This window comes from Saccopteryx leptura, chromosome 9, assembly GCF_036850995.1.
Source record: "Saccopteryx leptura isolate mSacLep1 chromosome 9, mSacLep1_pri_phased_curated, whole genome shotgun sequence".
NCBI classification, from domain to species: domain Eukaryota; kingdom Metazoa; phylum Chordata; class Mammalia; order Chiroptera; family Emballonuridae; genus Saccopteryx; species Saccopteryx leptura.
The window spans coordinates 71,736,113-71,760,956 of record NC_089511.1 but is presented as its reverse complement, the minus strand read 5'-3'; the positions used below and the strand labels follow the sequence as shown (position 1 = coordinate 71,760,956).

Here is a 24,844-nt window from a genome sequence, read left to right as displayed (position 1 = left end):
GGTGGCCCAGTTCTTAGGGGACCAGCCTCCCTGCTGAGCAGGAGGAAGAGAGATGCTCCCTTGTCTCTGATATCTCTCAGCCTTCAGAATCGCCAGTGTCCAGGCTAGAGCTGGGCAGCTCCCAGGCAGGGCCCAGTCTCAGATCTTCTGCCATCCTAGTCTGCTGCCTCACCTCACAGCAGCCGCTGGCCCCACCCCTACTGTACAAGGCTTGTTCTCAGAGGCAATGGGCTGGACTCAGCATGGACTCTACCATCAGGCCTAGTTCTGAGTCCTGTCCCCACCACTGGCCCGCTCCATACCTAAGGCAACTCTCTTAACCCCTCAGAGCCTCTTTCCTTACCACAAATGGGATATAAGAGCTTTCATGGCTTGTCATGAGGCTGAAACGAGATACGTATGAAGAGTGCCAGCCCAAGGCCCAGTGCATGTCAGTATGACAGCATGATTTCTCTTCCTTTTGAAGAGTTCACATCCCCAATCCCAGGAGAGTCTGATGAATTTGGACAGGGCCTTGGCCTTCACCGCCAAGGCTGCCACCTCTCCGGGCTTCCCCAGAGAGCATATACGCTGTCAGGCACCCACAGGCACGTACGTACAGGGGCCTGTGTGCATGTGCACATATACACACACACACACGCACACATACACATACATGGTCTACACGTTTTTACTGAAGGCCCACCATGTACCTCACACACGTGGAATTGCAAAACTTGTGCCAGTGCCAAATTCCAATCTCCGCCTTGTCCTTTCTCTGGCAGAGCTCAAGCTACCTGGACCCCTCCCTACATACGGAGTATCAAGGTGCTGGACTTCTGGAGACAGAGGCAGAGCAGCTGGCCGAGGAGGCCCGCTGCTATTACGGAATCATCCGCAGGGTGCAACAGTAGCTGGGAGCGCCATCCTCTTTCCGGAGGAAACGACCCTTCTCCCCTTGCCCTGTTCCAGCAGGATTCCCCAGGCGTGTGAGCAGGGACGTGGCCAAGCCGAAGCCTTCCACACTTGCACTCCCCATGTAGAGTGACAGGGCCCGAGCAGGAGATGGGAGACCCAGGCCCGGACGGGCTCACCCTGCTGGTGGACCATGGCACACAGGGGGACGGTGGACCACGGCACACAGGGGGACGGTGGACCACGGCACACAGGGGGACGGTGGACCACGGCACACAGGGGGACGGGGGACCACGGCACACAGGGGGACGGGGGACCACGGCACACAGGGGGATGGTGGACCACGGCACACAGGGGGACGGGGGACCACGGCACACAGGGGGACCCCTGCCCACGCTGGGCTTCAGTCTCCCCTGTGCCTATTGCCTGTTTGGACTGCACCCTCGAGGTGCCTTCCAGGTCAGTGACAGCTGTGCTCACGGGGATGCATTTTCCAGGAGAGATGAGCTCTTCAGGAGATTTTTTTTTTTAATGTTTGTATTTCTTTGAGGACTATCTAAAAATATAAAAGCCAGCATTTTTGTGAGATACAAGCCTGCCAAGAGATGCTATGTTTTGTGTTTGTGTTTATGGGAGTTGGGCCCAAGCAGTGTGACTTTGTGGGCAGATGTACGAGGGGCCTAAGTGACACTGTAGCCCGTGTGGCCTCTGTTAGGGGTCAGGACACAGAGAAGTATGAGAGAGCCAGCCATTGCCCAGAGTGCAGGCAGCTGCCCGCTGCCCACCTCCCTGTCAGGACCCTGGTCTAAACCATGTTTATGCTTTTTAAATTCAAACATAACTCACATACAACCCAATTCAGTGTGTGATTTAGTGGTTTTTCGTATATTTGCAAGGTTGCGCAATCATCTAATTCCAGAACATCTTCATCATCCCAGAAGAAATCTGAGACCCATCAGCAGTCACTCCCCACCCCTCCCTCAGCCCCTGACCGTCACTAATCTATCTTCTATCTCTATGGACTCGCCTCTTCTGGACACGTTCATTTCTTGACTGCCAACTTAGTTTCAGCAAAAACAGAATAGAGCAAACAAACCAACAAAAATTCTCTCCCATTACTGTCTTTTCACTTGAATTTTATTGATTTACTTGGGAGGCTCCAATCTTTAATGTTCCTTGGCTACAGTTGTATAACTGTTATAAAGGAGAGGCATGTAGTTTAGTGACTGTGTTTGTCGCTATAATGAGAACAATTTAAGGGTCCATGTGGTAGACTGAAAAAATGGCTACAAATTCCTCTGATTGCTATACATATGCCCCTTTGCACTATGACTCTGTCATGTTTCCCATCAAGAGATGGTCTGTTTCTACACCTTGAGTATGGGCTTGGCCACAGACTCGCTTGGCCAACGGGCCATTAGAAAGCGTGACTCAAGCAAAGACTTAAAAAGCGCCTGCACACCAGGCTTGTTCACTGTCACCACTCCTGAAGACTATGTGACAGAGAGACACAATCATATGACCCTGGGCTAGCACCCTGGGGATATGGCCCTGCTACCCCCAGGACCCCAACTGATGGCCAGTACCAACCAGGTCCCTACAGACCCACCAGCTGACTGTATTTGCCTGAGTGGGACTAGGCAATGTGGTACAAACAGCACCCAGGTGAGCTCAGCCTAAACTCCTGGGCCGCAGAAAAATAAAACAGAAAGGGGTTCTCTGCTGTGATTCAAATCTGTGAAATCGTCCTGCATGAGAACCCCTTCTGCTCTCCCAGCTCACCCACACCTGCAGCAGCCCCTCTCCCAGCGCCCCGCACTCACCAATGCGGTGGGGGGCCTTCTCCAGCTCCTCGATCTGGATGTGCCTGGCACCCGCTGGGATCTGCACCAGTTTGAGAGCTCCTGCCAGAGGAGGATCAGGAGAGACGTGAGCGTCGTGAGCTGTGGCCCCACGGCCCAGCCCAGCTCCCCAACTTGCCCCCACTCCAGCAGGCACCCAGGAACCTCAGTTTCCTGATCTGTAAAACAGGCACGGGCCCTTCCCTACAAGGTGTGACAGGATCAAATGAGCTGCGGCAGCTCAAAATGCTGGGTGAACTCCAAGGAGCTCTGTGTGCTACTTGCTCTTATTTCCCTCGTTCTTGACCCTCCTCTCCTGATTTTCCCTCCCCACCTTCTTCTCACACCGGAAGCCACTGTGGGGATTTAGATGAAGCAGGCTGTGAAGATCTGGCTGCCCTGGGCCCTCGGGCCCTCCCAGCCCGCGGCCTAGGAACAAACCTTACTCAGAGCCACCAATTTTCGCCCAACAAGGAGAGTCGAGGTAAAGCCGTAACACCCCCTCACCCCCAGGGGAAATGAATCTAGTTCATACTAAAATGTAAAGAACGAATATCTGGCCTTTGCAACAGAAAGTTAGGTGAGATTGAAGGTGGAGAGAGAAGCCAAGAAACTCAAAAGTACCAGGAGTTCAAAGAGGAGGCATCACAGGTGTTTTTAAAGTGAGATGGGAGAGAGGAAAAGAACAAGACCAGTTCAGTCGGGGCCACACTTTCATACCTATCTCCTTACTCCTCACTCCCGCAACAGTCCCAGAGCCAAGAGCTGGCTGCCCCCCATCACTACACACTGCCTAGCAGGAGAATGCTTCTGAGCTCCAGACCCCAAATTCAGGCAGCAGGTCACCTGGGAAATGAGGTGAGCAGCTACACTTTCTGCCTCACCGGCCCTGGGCAGCCTGGGAAGGTCTGGACACAGGCTCTAAGGCCCTTTCTCCACCCCCCCCATAAACTGTGGCCCAAACTCAAGGAGGACGGGCCCACCCGAGGGACAGCTCAGGCTCTCGGACCCTGGCGGGGCTAAACCCCCAGCCATTCCTGGTCACCCCTCCAGCCCCAGCCTGCTTACCTGACTGCTTGGAGGCCTTGCCCAGTGTCCCCTTCACAGTCCGGCAGTGGGAGTTGTCGCCGCCACAGACCCCACACTTGTCGTCTGCCCGCATGGACCCCACCTCTTTGTCACAGCCGACGGGCTGAGGCCAGAGGTGGGGTCAGTGAGAGGAGGTCCCCACACCCGTCACCACCCTGGAACCAGTGGCCGATGGCCCCTTCCCTGGTCTCCAGGACCCTGACACAAGGACCCTGAACCAATAGGCATTCCCAGACAGGGCTCTGTCATAGACTTACATGTGACATGGGCAAGGTCTTAAAACTAGCCCACTCCTCTCCTCTTGAATGGGGCTAGGCAGTAACCCCTTTCCAGCATTCCAGGGCTGTTTTGAGCACCAAAGGGTGTCATGGCTGGGGACAGTGAAGCAATGCTTCTCTTTGCAGGGAGTGGAGGGCAGGCAGGGGAACCCTCCAATTCCCTGGGGCTGGCAGAGTGGGTGGCCCGGAAGGGGTAACCTACCACACACTCGCCACGGGCACAGACGTTGTAGGGGTCCCGGTAGCTGCAGCGTGTGCCATCGTGGACCACCTGGTTCATGAAGACCACATCCCCGGTGTCCTCTGACTTGCAGATAAGCTCACACTTCTGGGTGTCTGTGGGAAGAGGGGCCATGCTGAGCCCCAGCTGGGCTCAGACAAAGTGGGCTAAGCCAGGACATTAGCACAAGGCCTGAGCAGGAAGCTCCAGGGCCAGTAGAAGGGGCTGTCAGTCATTTATTAGCCATGTGACCTTGGGCAAATTATCTGACCCCATTTGAGCCTCCGTTTTTTATTTATTATTCTTGATCAGTAAAATGTCACATCAGGTTCTTGAGAAAAATCAAGTGATAAGAGTAACAATGATAATAATAAACCAACTCAGTAGTGAATACTTACAATGTACCAGGTACCTCCAAAACTTTACACACTCCTGATATACAGCTTTAAATGCTTTTTGTGAATTAACTCATTTAAAACTCTCGATACCCTAAGGAAGTAGGTTCTAACATTATAGAGGAGGAAATTAAGCACCAGAGAGGTTAAGGCATTTGCTCAAGGCCGCACAATATGTGGGAGAGCCAGGATTCTAACCCAGGCAATCTGCCCTGACTTTTACATACATCTCACCAATCACACTGGTGTATCTTAACACACTTGCAAACGTTACAGGGCTGCGTGAAAGGCAGGCAGAACTACGGCCTGCGTTTGGGTTTGTAAGTGGAGCAACAGTGAGGAAGGGAAAGGGGTCCTTTCTAGCTCTAACAATAAAATGCTCTATTATCTGGGCCATTAATGTCTGAAAAAAGAGGTCCCAGAGACCATATAAACACTCACTGTGATTCTTAGAAAATGGGAGGTTGGGGCTTAGCTAAATTCCTAGAATTTGTCTGAAAATCCTGGGAAAACCCAAAGTCCAGCTGCCCCATGAGCCTCACCAAACTCTAAGCCCCTCCCTCCATGCAACAGGGCTTGTTTGGTTCTGACTGGACTTGCAAGGCTTGCAAAGCAAGCTGCTCACTCATCCAAATTTCTAAGGAAACATCAGGTCCTGCCCTGGTCCCTGGGCTCCCAGGGTGCCTAGTGACATCACAACCCAGCACTCAGGACTTGAGTCCAGAGCCAGAACATCCGAAACCACTTGGATTTCACATACAGGGGCCAGATTCCAGGTGGGGCCCGGGGGAGCCGAAGAGTGGGGGCTCCAACCACCTCAAAGATGTATAGCCCTGAGCACCAGGCCCCAGGCAGGTGGGCCCCAGGGCAGCCAGCCTACCGTGGCAAGGGGGTAGTGAGCTCCCCAGAGCAGGAGAACTCCAAGCAGGGAGAAGACACTCCCTGTAAACATGTTCCAGAGGGGTAAGTGTACTGACTGGCAGGCAACAGGCCTCAGAGGTCCCTTCCAACTTGAAGACTCCTTCTAAATGTGAGCTGAAGAGCTGAGGGTCCTACAGCTGATACTCCGGAACCAAGCCTACAAAGCAGTAGCCGGGGCTTAGAGAGGAAAGGCTGTTCAAATCGGCACTGTCTGAGGCCAAGAGCTGCGCGGCAGGGGCGAGCATCAGTCCGTGGAAGGACCACGGAGAGAAGCGCAAGGGGAGGTGCCTCAGAGGACTGCTGGCTCTGAAGCCCTGTGAATACTGGCCCTTCGCTGGCTTCCCTTGGCCTCGCCAATGCTCCACAGCAGGCAGGCACTTGCACTGCCTTGGTCCTCTCTCCATGAGTCCCAAGGCCTGTGCCTGTCCCAGGGCTGCCTGGAGGGTGTCTGCATGAGGATCCCATAGCTTCCCTTCTGCCTGCCTTTCAAATCATTTTCATTAACTGCCAAAATTGTAGCACAATCAGTAAAACCTAAAACCATGGCATGTGATGGGACTGAGTTTCTCAGGACGCTGGTTTTGCAAAGCACGGGTGCCTGTACCTATACTGTGCACCAACCCCACAACCAGCACAGCTGCCAGCCTCACACACCTCTGCGTGAACTGCCCTTGCTCAACACGTTTTCCTTGCATCTCCAGGAGGCAGTCATCGGAAGTATATAGATCAGGGATAACTGCCTGACCTGTGGTGATGCCGTGGATAAGTCGTCGACCTGGAGTGCTAAGGTCGCCAGTTCGAAACACCAGGCTTGCCCGGTCTGGGCACATACAAGAAGCAACTATGAGTTGATGCTTCTTGCTCCTCCCCCACACCTTTATCTCTCTCTCTCCTCTTTCTAAAATCAATAAATAAAGTCTTTTTAAAAAATCAGGGATAACCACATGAGGACGGTGCCCCCTCCCCGAAGGGACCCAACACCAAAGGCCTACGCAGATGTATGTGGCAAGCCTGCCGACTGCGATGTCCCTCTGGTGCCCCCACTGCTCCACTACCTTCACTGGTGGGCCCAGGCCTGGCAGGCCCTGCCTGGCAGGACATGGACGCAGCAGGTGCTCAAGGGTATGGGGAGGGGGAGCAGGGCCCACTCACCGTCCTCCGGCTCATGGGGGACCCAGCTGTGCTTGGCATTCTGATGGATGTAGTAGGAGTTGCGCTTGGCACACTGCTGGGCCCGGAAGTCCTCGTAGGGCCCCGGACACTCCTCGCTGTTGCAGATCTGGTACTGGAACGTGGGCCCTGAGCACATGCGGCCTCCGTAGGCTGGGCTAGGGCAGGCACAGGGAGGGGGTGACCTTGCTGGCAGGGAAGGCTGGGGAGGGCTGGGATTCTTACCTGGTGCTCAGCATTTTAGACTAGCTTAAAAGGGGGATCTACAACTGAGAACCACAGAGAGTCCCCCACCGTGAGGCCACTGAGCTAAGAGCCCGTGGGCTCACTGGCAGGCTCCATCCTTCAAGCACATGACACCTATTCCGCTGACTGGGGCGGGGGGTAGAAAAGGGGAAAGAGACGGACAAAAGCCGGGGAAGGGGGAATAACTAACGCTTCCGACTGGGCTGGAAGAGGAATCAGTCCTCTTCCTCTTGTACCACATCCCTTCAGCTATTACATAGGGCCTGACAGACAGTATGGACTCAATAAATGAGTCAAGTACTCCTACAACCCCAAGTCCTGACTGTACAGTCTGGGTAAGTCACTTAGTTTGATATGCCTTAATTTTCCCTTTAAGGGAAGGACCATAACACCTCCTATTTTACCCACCTCCTGGCGTGTCCATGAAGAATAAATAAGAAAAGGTATTTTAAAGCCATCTGTATTCTCTTCTCCATTAAATTCAGGTTTAGTAAAGGTCATGAATACAAAGTATCGAGTGCACTAGGTTACTGGAGCTCTGCTCAGAGGTGCTGGGAGAATGACGGGGGTGTATGCAGGAGAGCGCTTAGCATCCCACCTGGCACAGAGAAAGTGTTCCAGAGACTGTAATAATTATAATAGCAGCTGTCGTTTATTAATGCTTCATCTGTGCTGGGTATGGTGCTGAGAATACACATATTATTTCATTTAAGCCTTGTAAAATAAAGTTATTATTACAGAGGAGTCAATAACTGGTGGCTTTGATCAAGGGGATAGCTATCCATCATGACTGGAAGGTGGTTACTCAGAGTGGGCCCGGTGGGCCTTGCTCTCACCCCAGCTTCCATACCCCCAGCAGGTGGAAGTTACAGGGCAGTTTGTTTTGGCCCATATGTGTGAAAGGTCAGTACAGCCATCTACACGGGAACAGGCTGCCCCAGGAGGTACTGAGCTTCCCATCCCTGGAGATAAACAGCAGCGTATATAGGACCTATCCTGAGGCCGCTGGGGGCGGGGGATGACTGCTGCTGAGCCACTGCAATGCTAGACCTGCCATCCTACAGTCTCACACCGTCACTCAGTGTGTGGGGGGTGGGACAGGTCCTGCCATGAAAAGCTTCAGAATCCCTGGCTCCTGGGCCAGCGGGCCCACATCAGCCCCCATCCCGAATAAGGCTGTTGTGCACAGGCTGCTCCCACGGGGAGAAGGAGTCCCTGCAGAGCTGGCACTCAGCAGTTCCAAAACCACGGGAGGGGTCCCCACCAAGGGGGTAGTAAGGGAGAAACAGGATGCTCCTCCAGAATGCTGAAAGTTAGGTTGGGGATGAGAAGGGAGATTTGGTATCAGGAAGAGGTAAGTTAAGAAAAATTAAAGAAAGTTTTATTTCATGTGGTCATGTGGTAGAAAACAAACTTGGGGAATTTATTCTTCCAAGACATGGCTTCCAAGCAATTTAGATTTTCTCAAAGTTTAGCCAGAGGATTGGGGTCACAGGAAGGGTTGTTAAACAGAATCTTGGGGCCCCCAGACCTCTCCAGGAAAACTTCTGCACACAAGTTTGAAAATCACTGGTTCAAACCCATTCTCAGATGCCAGACCTAACGGAAGATGTCAGACCCAGGTGGGAGTGATCCACCTCCCCCACCCCAGGCCCCACCCCCACTGACAATTTTGGGTCCTCATCCACTAGAATGCACAACCACTGCAGGGGTCCTTCTTCCTTGTGCCCTACCCCCCAGTGCCTTCCCTTACAAGCCCCTCAGGCCTAAGGTGAGGGGTCCCACCCCAGCCAAGCATACTCACAATGGATTGTCGCAGTTCCGGCTGCGGGATCGCACTCCGCCCCCGCACGACCGTGAACATGACCCAAAGTTGGTCCAGGAGCTCCAGCCACCATCCTGGCCATAAGTCTGCTCTGGTGACTTCCAGATGCAGTGACCTTTGAAGCACCACTGGGATGGAGCAGAGGACATGAGGTCACGCTGGGGCCACTGCCACCTACCCTGCCATGGAGGGTGCCCAACTAGGCACATGGCACAGCTGCTGGGCACCACCAAAGAGAGGGTCATTAAGAGCACAAGCCTCAGGTTACACAGAATCCCAGCTCTTCCATGAGCTGAGTGATGTTCAGCAAAAGGGTTCCCCTTTCTGAGCCTGTTCCTCAGCTGTGCCACGTGGGTAATAGCACCCAACCACAGGGCTGCCATGAGCATTCAGTGAGATAACGCCTGGCACACACAGCCCTCTGGAAACGGCGGTAGCACAATTAATGGTGATAATAACTGTGCAGTTATTTGTTCAGCCATCAGGGAGAAAAAAAGGGCTGATAAAGGAGAGAGGACACGTCTTCCTACACTAGATTATCTAGAGTCCATCTCGTCCCTACCTGAAAATCACCAGCCAGGGCCATGAGCAGGTGCGTTCATGGGAGGCAGGCCCACCCCGCAGAGAGAGCCATCCATGTCGATGAAGGAGCGTGTGCACCAGGTCTGAGAGGCCCAGGCTGGAATCCCAGCTTGGCCGTGGCTGGCTGTGTGCAGGCCCACCCCGCGGATACAGCCCTCCACGTCGATGAAGGAGTGTGTGCACCAGGTCTGAGAGGCCCAGGCTGGAATCCCAGCTTGGCCGTGGCTGGCTGTGTGCAGGCCCACCCCGCGGATACAGCCCTCCATGTCGATGAAGGAGCGTGTGCACCAGGTCTGAGAGGCCCAGGCTGGAATCCCAGCTTGGCCGTGGCTGGCTGTGTGCAGGCCCACCCCGCGGATACAGCCCTCCACGTCGATGAAGGAGTGTGTGCACCAGGTCTGAGAGGCCCAGGCTGGAATCCCAGCTTGGCCGTGGCTGGCTGTGTGCAGGCCCACCCCGCGGAGAGAGCCATCCATGCCGATGAAGGAGCGTGTGCACCAGGTCTGAGAGGCCCAGGCTGGAATCCCAGCTTGGCCGTGGCTGGCTGTGTGTGGCTTTGGCCTAACTTCACCTTGACACCCCAGTTTGGTCACCTGTTACATGAAGCTGTTTTAAGAACTGAAGGCAGTAACACCTACAAAGGCCTGAGTACAGGGCCAGGCACAAAGGAAGGCTCAACCAAAAATAACTCCCTGCCCTTCTCCTCTAAGACAACTACAGAGAAATACAACAAAGCTCTCTGAGTCTTCTTCAAGGATAACTCAGTGGTGCTCAGCCTTGGAGTCACCCAGGGCAGTGTTTTTCAACTGCCAGTCCACCAGAAATGTTGTGCCAGTCCTGATGTTGTATGAAGATTACAGACCCAATGATTCTGGTGGATCAGTACCAGTCTATGGGCTGTTAGTTGAAAAACACTGAACTAGGGAACTTTCAAAAGCCCAGATGCCTTGGCTTCACCCCAAACCAACTGAATCAGAATCTCTAGGGGAAGGGATGTTTTCAAAGAAGCCATAACAAGCCTGACCAGGCGGTGGCGCAGTGGATAGAGCATCGGACTGGGATGCAGAGGACCCAGGTTCGAGACCCCAAGGTCGCCAGATTGAGCACGGGCTCATCTGGTTTGAGCCAAAGCCTACCAGCTTGAACCCAAGGTCGCTGGGTCCAACAAGGGGTTACTAGGTCTGCTGAAGGCCTGCGGTCAAGGCACATATGAGAAAGCAATCAATGAACAACTAAGGTGTTGCAACGCACAATGAAAAACTAATGATTGATGCTTCTCATCTCTCTCCGTTCCTGTCTGTCCTTGTCTATCCTTCTTGTCTGACTCACTCTCTGTCTCTGTAAAAAATACATAAATAAATAAAATTTTTAAAAAAATTAAAAAAGAAGCCATAACAAGATGTATATTATACATACCATAAAATTCACTCATTTCAAGTGGACAATTCAATGAGTTCTCATAAATTTACAGCGTTGTGCAACCGTCACCACAATCCAATTTTAGAACATTTCCATCACCCTAAAGAGGTAGCTCATCCCCATATGCAGTCACTCCCTGTTCTGGGGGTGGGGACTTTTAAATCTCCCCAGATGGTTCCAGTGTGGCCAAAACTGAGAACCGCTGCTGAGCTGTTACATGAAGTTGCGACAGGAGAGGGCCTGCAACATTGATACCGTGCAGCAGGCACTCGGTCTCCAGCATGAAGGCCTGCGAGATTGGAGCCGACTGGGCCTGTACAAGGTAGAGGAGGCCCCGATGTGGATGGGAGGAGCCTGGGGCCGAGGGCAGAGCACCGAAGACAGAGGACAGGCTGGTGGGAGTGGCCCCCAGGGGCTGGGCTCACAGCTGAGGCTGAGTCACCGTCACACCTCTCGATGCCATGCTTCTTCCGAGTTCTGTCACTCGTTTTGACATGACTCAGTAACTTCAGAAACACATACGGGGTGGGAAGTGCATGTGGTCACGGGCCAGCGGGGGTCAGGGAAGTTCAATAAATGGCCCAAGGTCACATGACGATTTGGGCAGGGCCAGCAGTAGAGCAGAGGTGGGTTTCAGAACCCAGCTCAGGGCTATCACACCTGACCACACGGCCCCTCTGACAAAGAAAGCTTTGCCCACACATGTGCATCAGGGAGCAAACACCCACCAGGAAAAGATGTGAAGGTCAGGTTTGTGGGGGAAGAACATGTGTGGAAAAAACAGCATGGTGGGGGGCAGTAGGCAGGACACCTGGACTCCTCCCTTCATCCCTGCTCTGCTAACCATTCCCTGCGTGACCTCCACAAGTTCCTTAACCTGCCTGGGCCTCACTCTTCCAGTCTGTGAAATGGGAGTGAGCATTTCTGCTGGATGGGCTATGAGACGATGCCAAATTCTGCCAACTGTGGAAGCAAAGGCTGTGGCACGGGAGAAGGGAGGACATGAGCACTGGGAATTTGTGGGAGGCCTCCATGACCACAGGGCTCGCGTCTGTCCTCTAGCCCCGCCCTCCGCATACACATTCATTACACACCTAGTGACAAGGCAGGGGGTCCCCGGGGCCTGACCTAGGAAGGTCGCGCTTGCTGCAGGTACCTTGCCTGGCGCACACTCAGTCCCGTCCAGTGGGGGCCCCTTCTTGGTCTTGCAGAAGTACGGGTTGTCTGGGTGGCTGCACCACAGCTGCTTGCAGGGATCAAAGGTCGTGAACTGTGTGGCAAGGGCATGGGGTCACCCAGCTGGATTAGGCCCACGGAGGCCCCTGAGCCCTGTGCATGTGGGGGCTATTGAGGGGTCTGCTGGTCCAGCCCAGACCCCACGGCACCCAGGCAAGGTTGGACTGTCGTCTCCCTCTAGACTATGTTTCAGATTATCTGGAAAGGTCCAATTTCCTTTTCTCTCCTATCGTCCCCCGCCGACACAACTTTCCTTACAAATACAGCATTTCAGCATTGAAATCCCACATCTCAGGCTGTTTCTCCACCCCCAAAGCACAGACCACAGGTCCTAGTGTGCCTGGGCAGTGGGGAAGTTGACCCTGCACAGAGCCTCCTGATCCACAGAACTGAGGAGGGGGCTACAGTCCCGGATGGGGGTGGGGAGGCACTCAGTACAGTGAGTCACCAAGGCCTGGTCCCTCAGAAAGCCCCCTGCCCTGGGATGTCTCCTTCTCTGGGCCTCTGCCTGGGCTCTGGTTAGGGACTGTTCCCATTTATCCCAGGGCTAAAGCATTCTCCAGCCACTGCACATGCCCACCCCTCCAGGTGGGACCGAGTAAGCCAGGTATGTGGCAGAAGGTGGCAGGGCCTGGGCCTCGGTCACCCTGAATCTCCCTGATGGAATCCAGCCTTTGGGCCCACCTCCAGACCAGCAGCCTGGCTGGGCAGAAGATGCTCTGTGAATGACCAGGCTGGGTCACAGAGGCCGGTGGGAACTCACCGCAGAGCAGGTGTGGTACCCAGTGCCGAAGTCAAAGCGGCACTGCTCGTCCATTGAGTAGTCAACGCCAGGCAGCTCCGGGGGCTGGGGCCAGGCAGGGGCAAAGGGGTCGTCAAGGAGGCAGTCGTAGGAGCTGCCGGGGAAGACAGGGAGGTGAACCAGGCTGAGGCGGGAATTCCCAAGGCTTACGGAGCAGAACGTTTTGCAGAAATCCACCCCGCTGCCCCTTGCTGTGTCTGTCATCTGATCCAGGGCCTCATGCCCACCAACGCCTGTGTGAGGGTGCCCAGGGCAAGGACACCCGGGGTCGGGTGAGGGGCTCAGCTTGTGACTCTCGTACAGGCCAGTTTGGGCCATGGTAGAGGAACACGCTGTGGGTAAGATGAAGGGCTGGGTCACGAACCATCTGAGGGCTCACTGCACAGAGGGTAGAAAACAGTCAGCCTGCCATGCAGGATGCAGGATGCTGGTCCCGGGCCAGCTGCCAGGTCAGGTTGGTGACAGTATCTCACCTGCACCCGCCCCGCCCAAACCCACTCTGTGCCCATTCTCAGCACTGCACCCGTGAGTCTAACACTGTCCTGGACTGGAGGCCCAGGAGCTAATGAGCAAAGCTTTGAAGTGAGTGCTTCAGAGGCAGTATTGTGAAGGGAGACGACTTGGGGGAGATGAAGTGGCAGGCCACATGCGCCCCCATCGCGGGCCCCAGAGGTGGAGGTGACCTACGGGAGGTGGCGGCTGAGCCCCAGCCTGCTGCAGCGGGACCAGTGGAAGCGGTGGAAGGCGGCCTGCACCAGGGGCGCCATGACACTGCCCAGGCTGGTCTCGTCGGCACAGCCGTTCCCCTGACCGTCATGCTCCATGCCGAGCCTGGGTGGGGGGAGACAGAGGGGAGCCTCGGGTCACACCCGGGGGGCCCCCCACAGGCAGGCGGGCCAGCAGTGGGAAAGCCGGCCCTCACCAGGCTTCATGCTGTGCCTCCGGCCCCAGTTTCCCACCGTGCAGTGGGAAGACCACCCCTCTGGACAGAAGCGGAGGCCCCACTCTGTCCCTCAATAGGGCCAGACTCATTCCTCCCTGAAAGCCCCACCCCTGCTGTTCTCTACTCCCAGACACTCTGCCCCTCCTCAAACCCGACCCACATCTTTCCAGCTTCCAAGGTCAGTGCAAGCCCCATTCTGGCCCCGGAACACCCTCCCTGGCTGCCAGCCCATGAGCTGACTTCCCCCAGCAGGAGCCGCCCATACCCCATGGACAGCTTGCGTGCCATGAGCTCTCACCAGGCCCAAGGCCTTTGAGCACAAGGCCAGGTCTCATTCCATTTAGGTCAGCCTCATTTGCTGAGCGCCTCTGTGCTCAAGCTGCTCCACCCCCACCATACTCAGCACAGAGCTTTGCCTAAGGCACACACCTGCCATATGATAGTCTAAATTTTAACATTTGCTCTTTATACTTACTATTTAATGCCAAAGCCCAAAGTTCTAAATTCTTAAATACTTCCACTTGGGAGTATTTAAGTGGCCTTGACCACTAGACAGACACATGGTCCTCTAAGCTTGACCTTATTTTTCCACATGGAGGGGCCTCTGCTCAGGGAAGTGTGGGTATTCCTTGCCTCCCACCCCCCAAAAGGAAGGCAGACTCCTGGTTCCAGAATGTGGAACCATCAGTTTCCAGGGGAGGAAGGGACCGCAGAGGTGGATCTACTGTCAGCCTCCATGCTGCAGATGAGAAAACCAAGCGCCAGAGAGTAGGGGCCACCTGCCCAGTGAGGGGCAGAGCTAGGATGAAATCTGCACGGGCCTCCTGTACTGACAGGTTGATGCGGAGAGGGGCACAGAGACCATGGACAGCAGGCCCATCCTCTTGGGATGGCCCACCCCTCTCCTTCCCATGCCTCTCACTTTGAGTATGGGCAGGAGAGCATGTCCCTTAGCTCTGTCCTTATGGACAGACAAGGCTGGGAGACATGACAGTGGCATGTGTGTGTCACCATCTGACACGTTGTATGGAGGTTTACTGGCTTTCTCTCAGCATGTAACCACTTGGGTGCATCTCTGTCCTGTTCTCCACGAGGCCCCATTCTTAGAACTGGGTCTGTCTCATGGTACTCAAAAAATACTGGATGAATGAATGAATGAGTATGCTGTACACAAAATCCAGGCTCAAAGATCAAGCAAGCCGGCCACCAGCCTGGCTGGTGGCCTGAGCCTAAGTGTGCTTGTTTGAAGGCCTAGCAGCACTCCGTGTGTGCTGAGCACCATGTAGGACGGGTCTCAGAGGGGCCTCAAGGTGTGGATGGGATGGAGAAACAGAGACTACTCAGAATGCTGATCACTGCCTCCTGGGGACACTTCCATTGGCCTGCCCAAGCACAGGGCCATATTGGGTCCGCCATTTCCCCAGGATTTGGGGGCCGGGCCCTGGGCTCTCACCTGTCAGGGTACAGCCTCACTAAGGTGGCTCCTCTGGCACCCCCGAAATACTGGGACTAGAACCTGATCCGGGCAAAGCCTCCCACCCCACAGACCCCTCTGAGCTCACGGCACAGCCTCCCACCCCACAGACCCCTCTGAGCTCACGGCACAGCCTCCCACCCCACAGACCCCTCTGAGCTCACGGCAAAGCCTCCCACCCCACAGACCCCTCTGAGCTCACGGCAAAGCCTCCCACCCCACAGACCCCTCTGAGCTCACGGCAAAGCCTCCCACCCCACAGACCCCTCTGAGCTCACGGCACAGCCTCCCACCCCACAGACCCCTCTGAGCTCACGGCAAAGCCTCCCACCCCACAGACCCCTCTGAGCTCACGGCACAGCCTCCCACCCCACAGACCCCTCTGAGCTCACGGCAAAGCCTCCCACCTCACAGACCCCTCTGAGCTCACGGCACAGCCATCCCTCTTGTGCCACTTACACATGACCAGTCTCATGGGCCACCACGAAGGCCGAAGAGAAGCCGTCCTCATGGTTAAGGGCACAGCTCCTCAAGGGGTGGCACATGCCCGTGACAGGTGCATACCCTGTGGGGAGGAGGAGAGAGGGCAGAGAGAACAGTAACACACAGTGAGGGAAGACACCGAGGCCTGTGCCCAGCAGTCCCACAGGGACATCCTGACCTGGCCACTGCTGGAGGGGCCTTGGAGTAAGAAGGATTCTTGGAAAGTCACACCTGCTGCAGAGCAACCAGGGCCAGGTGTCGCCTGTCCTAAGGCTGCACGCTTCTCCCCGGGCCTGCACCCCCTGCACCTGCCGACCCCTCCTCTAAACCAGGCAGGGGCTCTCCAAACAGGGTCAAGCCTGCCCATGCCGACTTCCCCATCCCTCCAGCCAGCCAGTCAGTTGGTCAGTCAGCAAATAAGCTTTTTAAAAAAAATGTAGGGATGGGTGGCACTGTGTTAAATTCTATGGGGAAAACAGAGGAGCCAGGGCCAAACGCCCTACCCCTCACTGCCAGACACCCACACATTAGGGAGCGGAGGCTTCGCAGGGACACTGGGGTTAGAGGGCAGCTGAGGGGTGGCTGCAGGGCCAGAGTCCAGGAGCACAGGGAGCAGTGCAGGGGTGACGTGGAGGAAGGGAATGGAGGCGGCTGAGGGGTGGCTGCAGGGCCAGAGTCCAGGAGCACAGGGAGCAGTGCAGGGGTGACGTGGAGGAAGGGAATGGAGGCAGCTGAGGGGTGGCTGCAGGGCCAGAGTCCAGGGGCACAGGGAGCAGTGCAGGGGTGACGTGGAGGAAGGGAATGGAGGCGGCTGAGGGGTGGCTGCAGGGCCAGAGTCCAGGAGCACAGGGAGCAGTGCAGGGGTGACGTGGAGGAAGGGAATGGAGGCAGCTGAGGCGTGGCTGCAGGGCCAGAGTCCAGGGGCACAGGGAGCAGTGCAGGGGTGACGTGGAGGAAGGGAATGGAGGCAGCTGAGGCGTGGCTGCAGGGCCAGAGTCCAGGGGCACAGGGAGCAGTGCAGGGGTGACGTGGAGGAAGGGAATGGAGGCAGCTGAGGCGTGGCTGCAGGGCCAGAGTCCAGGGGCACAGGGAGCAGTGCAGGGGTGACGTGGAGGAAGGGAATGGAGGCGGCTGAGGGGTGGCTGCAGGGCCAGAGTCCAGGAGCACAGGGAGCAGTGCAGGGGTGACGTGGAGGAAGGGAATGGAGGCGGCTGAGGGGTGGCTGCAGGGCCAGAGTCCAGGGGCACAGGGAGCAGTGCAGGGGTGACGTGGAGGAAGGGAATGGAGGCGGCTGAGGGGTGGCTGCAGGGCCAGAGTCCAGGAGCACAGGGAGCAGTGCAGGGGTGACGTGGAGGAAGGGAATGGAGGCGGCTGAGGGGTGGCTGCAGGGCCAGAGTCCAGGGGCACAGGGAGCAGTGCAGGGGTGACGTGGAGGAAGGGAATGGAGGCAGCTGAGGGGTGGCTGCAGGGCCAGAGTCCAGGAGCACAGGGAGCAGTGCAGGGGTGACGTGGAGGAAGGGAATGGAGGCAGCTGAGGGGTGAGGGGACCAGCAATGACTCAGGTGGCACGGGACGGGGCCTGGAGGACAGGTGAGGCAACGCTCCAGAGCGGGGAGAGGGCACGGGGTGGGGAGAACACGGTGAAGGTGCAGCACAGCTGCGCGGCCTCAGGAGCCACGGCGACGCAGAGGGGCCGGCAGTACCAGCCACAGCCCCGCCAGCCCCGCTAAGCTGCAGGTGTGCGTGAGGCCTGTGTTGTGGGGGGCCTGCTTCTCAGTCTCCCTGGGCCCAGTGATGGGCTGGGGGGACAGACGTGGCTGGGGAAGGCCTCTGAGGAGGAGGTGATGTGAGAGTGCTCCCTGCCTGGGCCAGCAGCTGACAGGACAGCAAGGCCCTGTCTTGGAACTGCAGGAATGCTCTCTTATTGGAGGTGGATGGGGCTAGTGACAAATAATGAGAGGCTGCGGTGGGAAGGAGGCTCCTGGGCACTCTGCTGTCCTCAAGATCTGAGGTGTGCTCTCTACGGGGTGCAGGCACACACACGTACACGGTAGGTGTACACGTGAATGTGCATGTGTAGCTGTGTTCACACATGTGTGTATCTGTATCTGTAGGTGTGCATGCAAGCCCACACTGTGGCTTCAGGAATGCTGACAAGAAACCCTTGGCTGGAGGCATGGCTGGCTGACTTCTAGCATCAAAACCAGACAAAACAAGAGAGCCCTAAACTTGAAGCCTAGACATCTAGGCTGAGTATCAGATCTGCCTCCTCTCTACAGTGGGACATGGGCAAGCCTCTTCAATACCGTGCCTCAGTTTCCCCATGTGGAAAACTGGGGGAGTCAAAGCTTCACGTGTTTGCAGAATGCTTACAGTCACACTCTGCCACAGACATGTCACATACCTCCACCCCCCTGCACCTGCCCTTGTAGCAGCCCTGGATTGGAGGAAGGTAAATACTATAATTTTTCCCATTCGAAAGCTAGGGGAGCCCAGGGAGATGAAGTGAGCTGGTTCACTGGGCTAGAGAGGCGTGCAGCTGTGGGTAAAGCATGGACCTCCTTTCCAAATTCCACACAAGCCCCAGTAGGTGCCCATGATCTGCGACAAGGGCAGATGAGTACAGTGTGGGCAGAAGCATCTTAAAGATCACTGAGGGTCTGCAAACAGCCGGGCTCTGGGAAGGCAAGCACAGAGCCACCTGCAGTCTCCACCAGGACAGCAGGGACCCGAGTAGGGACCCTCCTCCTGATCCCCAAGAAGTCACTGCAAAGCTTGCCCACCTGTCCATGCAGGTCCTGACTCTGAAGTCCCATGGACTTCTGTGCTGACAGGAAACCTGGCATCTGCACCTCTCAGGGTGCTGCCCCGGAGCAAGCACAGCCCCAAGCCTCAGCCTCTGCCCTGCAGCTGCACACAGCTGGCCAAGGCAAATACAGTACCTTGCATACCTGAGGGCCCAAAGTCCTGCCGGGTGAGGAAGATGACGTGGTCGTGGTGCTCTGCATGGCCAGGGTCCTGGCGCTGCTGGGAGTGTGCCCAGCGGCACACCTGCTCCAGGCTGCGAGAGGGGTTCCCCTGCTCAATCAGGCTCAGGGACTGCAGGGCCGGAGAGCAGTAAAGCGGAGTGGTTGGTGGAGCCCCCAGATGCAGTGGGCACCCGAAACTCCCTCCCACCGGCAGAGGAGAACACGGAGGCCCATGGGACTACAGTGCCTGTCGCAAGGCCACTAGCTGTCCCAAGGTCACTGACTCTGGTTGCTGCTGACATATAACTCTTCTACTCTAGAGAATGTCCAGCCCTGTGTAGGGACACTTGTCTGCTAAGAACTGGACTCATGTTATCTCTAATCCCTCAACTAACCCACAAGGTAGATGTGATTCTGAACATTTCCTCAATATTTTGGTGTCTTGTTTAATCTTCACAATAGCCCCTCGAGGAAAATTTGGTTGTTACCCACTTTGGGGGACAAAAAGCAACGGGTCTAAGATGGCAGAGCCCAGGGCCCCAGGTCCAACCCTAGTAGGACGTGTGCTGGTCACTTGTCCCTCTCTAAGCCCCACTTTCCCCATCAGTCCTCGGGGAGAGGGGCCTTCAGCTGTAAGGAGACAGGACTGTCCATATATCAGACTGGAGGGAACCCAGAAGTCCCTGTTTATCACTCCCAAATGCCTCTGCCACCGAAGCCTCAATGTTAATGGTCTCAGGGTTCTGATGCTGAAGACAAATGTTCCCTAGATGCGGTCCCTCCCCCCCCCACACTGCGGTCCCCCCCCCCACTGTAGCCAGAGTGCTCTCTGGCCCCACACCGCTCCTCTTTCCAAAGCCTGCCTGCTGACCGGGGGGGGGGGGGGGGGGGGTGTACCTGTCGGTAGCCAACCATGATCAAGCGGACAAGGGCAATGTTAATGTGGGCTCCCAGAGACTCATCGTGGTAAATTTCATCCACCTGTAAGGAGAGAAGCGTGTGCGGTGTTAGGGGACGCAAACATCCACTGAGGGCCTATTGTGTGGCAAGTACCGGGCCAAGCACCTGACATTCTTTATCCCATTTCATTCTCACCATGGCCTTTTGGGCAGGCATTTTTATCCTTACTTTACAGATGAAGAAACTGAGGCAAAGAGAGGCAAAATGACCTGCCCAAGGCCATTACCTGCCAAAAGGCCATGGAGAAAATGGGCTGCAGAGCTGGGGTTCAAATTCTAATTCCAACCATGAGCTCTCTCTTCCAACCAAAGTGGGAGGGATCTGGGCTCAAGCTCAGCCACTCTGATGAGGACTCTCATCTTTCCACAGCTCTGAAGACCCCTTCCGGACATGTCATCTGGGTCAGGTCGCTCGTTTTCACATGCTGTGTACTTTGCCAGCTGCCACTGGCATCACCTGTCTGCCGTGGTGTCTGGGCACTCCTCCAGGCCAGGCCAGGGGAGCACTCTAGGACACTGGCCCAGCAGCATCAGCACCACTTGGAGCTTATCAGAAATACAGAGTCTCAGGCCCACCTCCCAAGTCAAAGCCTGTGTGTGCACATGGTCCCCAGGGCTTCTCAGGCTCAGTCAAGTTTAGGAGCACTGAGTCAGACAGCTGCCTTGTCCCATAGCCCGGGGACCTGTGGGGCAGTGCTTGCACAATTGATCAAAACACACAGTCCTCTCCACTCCCCTCTTCTCACCACTTCTGTCTCTCCATGCCCTTCAGCTCATGAGCAAAGTGACCAGCTTACAACCCACAAAGGGACTGCTGTCCACCAAGTGGAGAGGTACAGCGAGGCCAACTCTACATGTGAGAGTCCCTCAGGGAGGAGAAGACCAGGAGGGGAACTGGAGGTCTGCTCCTGTGCTGACACACCCCTTCAGGGCCAGCCAAGGACAGAGCTAGGCTGTGCGTGCAGGGCTGCAGCAGCAAGAGCTACAGGCATAGCAGAGCCTCGCCCACTCTACCAGTGCCCAGAACTGGCAGCTGCCCCAACTCGTGAGCGTGCAGACTCAAGAGCTGCAAGCATGAGGCTTCCGCCAGGGTCTGCCTGGCGTTCATGTCTGGACCAAACTGAGGTCAAAGACCACTGCCTACTGTGGGACAGGAGGTCCCCCCCAAACACCACCACAGGGAATGACAGGAAGTCCAGTGGTTGGCAGTGCTCCTCCCCTCCCCTCCTCTTTTCCCCAGCAGGAGCAAAGACATCACGAAAGCAAAGTGCTCAAATGCATAAAGAGATGATGTCCTTCCCAACCCACATGCTCCTGACTTAACCTAGAACTGCCAAGTAGAGTATGGGGGTCCAATCAGCCTCACACACAGTTTCTCCCTAACAGAATTCTACCCTAGGGATTCTTTGCTGATCTGTAGAAATGATCACTGATCTGAACTAGAATGACTCTTAAATAACCCCTCCAACAGTATGGAACATGACCTTCCTTCTACACAGGGGTGGGGTCAGTATCTCACCTCCCTGACATGCCCTGTAGTCATGCAGACCAAAGACAGGGTCATGGGCAACAAATGCTCTATATAGCCACATCTGTACCCACATATACACATGAAATGCACCAGCTGCCCAGGGGCAGGGGAAGAGAGTGGTCACTGGGATACTTTGAGGGGGGCTCATCTGCAGGGCCTCTGGTATTTGGAAGAACCTTCTTGCCTTTGTCTCTTTCCAAAATGGACCAGGCAAATTGCTGCCAGAATCCTGTATGTTACTCAGTTCTGTCCCCACATTCAGCAGGCCAAGTCCACCTACAAGGCCTCCAGTGACCCTGCTTCAGTGGTTGCCGTCTCTACCCCAGGACACTGGAGGGTCCTCACAGTGGGACTGGGGAGGAAGCAGCTGAGCAGGAGGTAGAATCAGAACCTGAGTGTCCCACACCGGTGGTAGGTGGAATGGGGCCTCCTGACTGCCTCTGACTCCAGGTATCTGGACTAAATGCAGAAAAGGACATGCCACCTGCAGAGACCACTCAGCACTCTGAAATAACCTGGGGACCAAAGGCTGCCAGTGACTGGTGTACGAGGCTCTGCAGCGGGACCCTGCACCACACTCGAGGAGCTGAGGGGACATAAGATGGTGGAGTGTGGCCGTCAGGGATCAGGGACATCTCGCTGGAGGAGCCGGAATGACCTGGATTGAAAAGGTCACGGTCCCTTCAAAGGAGATGGTCCGAGGCCTAGTGCAGGGGAAGGGAAGGCAGAAGCCACTAAGACCTCCAGGGTCCTTGGCAATCAAGTAACTGAGCCATGTGACGAAGACTAGCTTCCCAGCCCGTGCTCACACACTTCCAGTGACAGGACGCTCCCTGTGCCGCGAGCCCCATTCAGCCTTCCGTCCACCGCCTCTGCGGGCCGCAGGCTCCCTCTTAAAGTCCCACTGGGCACAACTGTTCCATTCCTGGGGACAGACGGTGACCAGTCTCTCAGGAACTTTTCTCCAAGCTCACATCAGTCAAAGAGAAAATCTTACAAGCAGCAAGAGAGAAGACAGATTACTCACCAAGAAACAACCAGCGGGTTGAGAACAGTTTTCAGGAGTCACACGGGGAGAGCCTGAAGCGGCACCATCAAAACACCAAGGTAAAGAGACCACCGACCTGAATTCCTGGTCCCAGCCAACCATCTTTTAAGAACCATGATGAAATGAAGGCATTAACAAATTAAAAAATAGGCCTGACCTGTGGTGGCGCAGTGGATAAAGCGTCGACCTGGAAATGCTGAGGTGGCCGGTTCAAAACCCTGGGCTTGCCTGGTCAAGGCACATAGGGGAGTTGATGCTTCCAGCTCCTCCCCCTTCTCTCTCTTTGTCTCTCTCTCCTCTCTCTCCCTCTCTGTCTCTCTCTCCTCTCTAAAAATGAATAAATAAAATAAAATAAAAAATAAGTGCAATCATGTCAAAGAAATGCTTTAAAAATTTTTTTTTAAAAACTGAAATAGTTACACAGATCTCGCTAGAGGACCTGTCTGCAGAAAGGAAGAGAAAAAATGACTCCAAAAAGGGGCTCTAAGGTACAAGAATGGATGAACAGTTTTGAGGTTGTGGTAGAAGCAGGTTTCAGCAATGAGACAGTCTGGTGTTTTCTTATACTAAATAAGGATAATAAAAGTGATGTAGATCTATTATTTTTTCCTATTCTTCCATTAAAAATAAAGGTGGGGGCCCTGGCCAGTGAGCTCAGTCAGTTAAGAGTGTCATCCTGAAACAAGGTTGAAGGTTCGATCCCTGGTCAGGGCACACACAGGAAGCACCCCAAAATGCATGACTGAGTGGAACAGAAAATGCTTCCCTTCCCCTTCTCCTCTCTCTCCCTTTCTTTCTCTATCTCTTTCTAAAAATCAATAAAAATTAAACCCTAGCCAGATACTTCAATTGGTTGGAGCATCATTCAGGAGCGTGAAGGTTGCCAGTTTGATTTCCTGGTCAGGGCACATACAGGAGCAGTTCGATGTTCCTGTCTTTGTCTCTCCCTGCCTCTCTCAATAAACAAACAAACAAACAAACAAACAAATAAATAAATAATAGAGGTGGAGTTGGCCCTGCCATTCCAAGTGCCCTTGTCCAGGCTGTCTCAGGACCCTGGCACGCTCATGGGCACACACCCCTATCACCCCTCAGTAGAGACCTCAGTGCTTAGATTCAGCTGAAGCTGCCATGAGGCCTTGAACAGGCCAAGGAGGAGGCTGGTCAGGGCTGCCACGCCCAGCTGGAACCACAGAAGCTGCCTGGCACGTGGGTTCCACCCACAGTGCCAAACTGGTGCTGGAGCCACAGCCAAGAAATGCAGCTACCTGAGAGGCCTGGACCCTGGAACGCACACACAGGCAGCTCCCTGACGGGCTCCAGCCTGGCTGTGCACCCACGGGCTGGCTTCGTCAGCCTCTGCCTCCCCGACACCAGAGGGAGGCCAGTGAGGCAGCTCAAGGGGAACAGGAACTGCTTCACATGGCAGTGGGCACAAGCATGGCAGCCTCAAGACACGCCCACAGGGCAGAAAAGAACAGTATGTCTGGTCTCCTTTCCACACCTCAGCCAAGTTCAGAGTGGTCTGCCAAGCCCCCAGGTTAGGGTTCGGCATCACACACTGGCCTGGGATGGCCACTGGGTATGTACCAGAAAAACAAGCAAAGGCCAGGACTCTCTCTGTCCAAATGGAGACAAAACAGGAAAAGAAAGTGGATTGGCTCAGCGGTAGGACATTGGCCTAGCATGTGGATGTTTCGGGTTCAATTCCCAGTTAGGGCACACAGGAGAATCACCCTCCACCCTTCCCCTCTCGGTTCTCTCTCTCTCTCTTCCCCTCCTGCAGCTATGGCTCAATTGGAGCAAGTTGGCTCCAGGCACTAAGGATGACTCCATGGCCTCTGCCTCAGGTGCTAAGAAGAGCTCAGTTGCTGAGCAACAGAGCAATGCCCCAAATGTGCAGAGCATTACCCCTTAGTGGGCTTGCTGGGTAGATCCCGGTCAGGGTGCATGCAGGAGTCTGTCTCTGCTTCTTCTTCTCTCACTGAATAAAATAAAATAAAAAAACGTGGAGGGCTAGAAAGTGCTATGGTTGGAGGGACAAGCTACTATTCACTGAATACTTACTATGTGCCAGGTTTTGCTGTGCTGTGGGCTTGGCATATAATCTCCTGAGAACCTCTTGGAGACAGCAATGATTCCCCTTTCATAGGCGAAATATCTGAGGCTCAGAAAGGTCAAGTAACCAGCAGCTGGAAACCAGGAGGATCAGAATCTGAACTCAGTTCCTGTGGCTCAGCTACTACATACAGCTGCTCTCCAGAACCAGCTTCCGTGGCAGGCTAGCTGGAGTGGACTTTCTCTGGTTCGAGAGAGAAGATGAGGAAATTTACAACTCCGAGGAAAAAGGCAGGCCTTCAGACACCCTGGTCACCTGAGTCCATAAGCCTGGCTCAGCCAACCATGTCATCAGTGGGCAAGAGACAGAAACTGAACCCCTGGGGGGCTGGGGTTCGCCAGGCAGCCCTGATTGTAGACACTCTGTCTCCATCAGCACACTTGTGCCCTTCAATCCATAT

General features: G+C 55.2%; 1 protein-coding gene across 5 annotated transcripts in view; it reads right to left on the bottom strand.

Moving 5' to 3' along the window:
* ADAMTS14 (ADAM metallopeptidase with thrombospondin type 1 motif 14) overlaps positions 1-24,844 on the bottom strand; it is a 94,908-nt gene that overhangs the window by 14,483 nt on the left and 55,581 nt on the right. For 4 of the 5 annotated variants that reach the window (XM_066349496.1, XM_066349497.1, XM_066349498.1 and 1 more), the window contains exons 5-15: positions 19,685-19,768; positions 18,761-18,917; positions 15,795-15,900; positions 13,606-13,749; positions 12,880-13,012; positions 12,037-12,150; positions 8,859-9,007; positions 6,791-6,966; positions 4,305-4,438; positions 3,804-3,927; positions 2,718-2,798 (exon numbers count right to left, since the gene is read on the bottom strand). In XM_066349496.1, coding sequence (XP_066205593.1) covers positions 2,718-2,798; positions 3,804-3,927; positions 4,305-4,438; positions 6,791-6,966; positions 8,859-9,007; positions 12,037-12,150; positions 12,880-13,012; positions 13,606-13,749; positions 15,795-15,900; positions 18,761-18,917; positions 19,685-19,768 — 1,402 coding nt within the window. The remainder of the gene's footprint in view (positions 1-2,717; positions 2,799-3,803; positions 3,928-4,304; positions 4,439-6,790; positions 6,967-8,858; positions 9,008-12,036; positions 12,151-12,879; positions 13,013-13,605; positions 13,750-15,794; positions 15,901-18,760; positions 18,918-19,684; positions 19,769-24,844) is intronic. The other variant, XM_066349500.1, reaches the window with a different exon arrangement.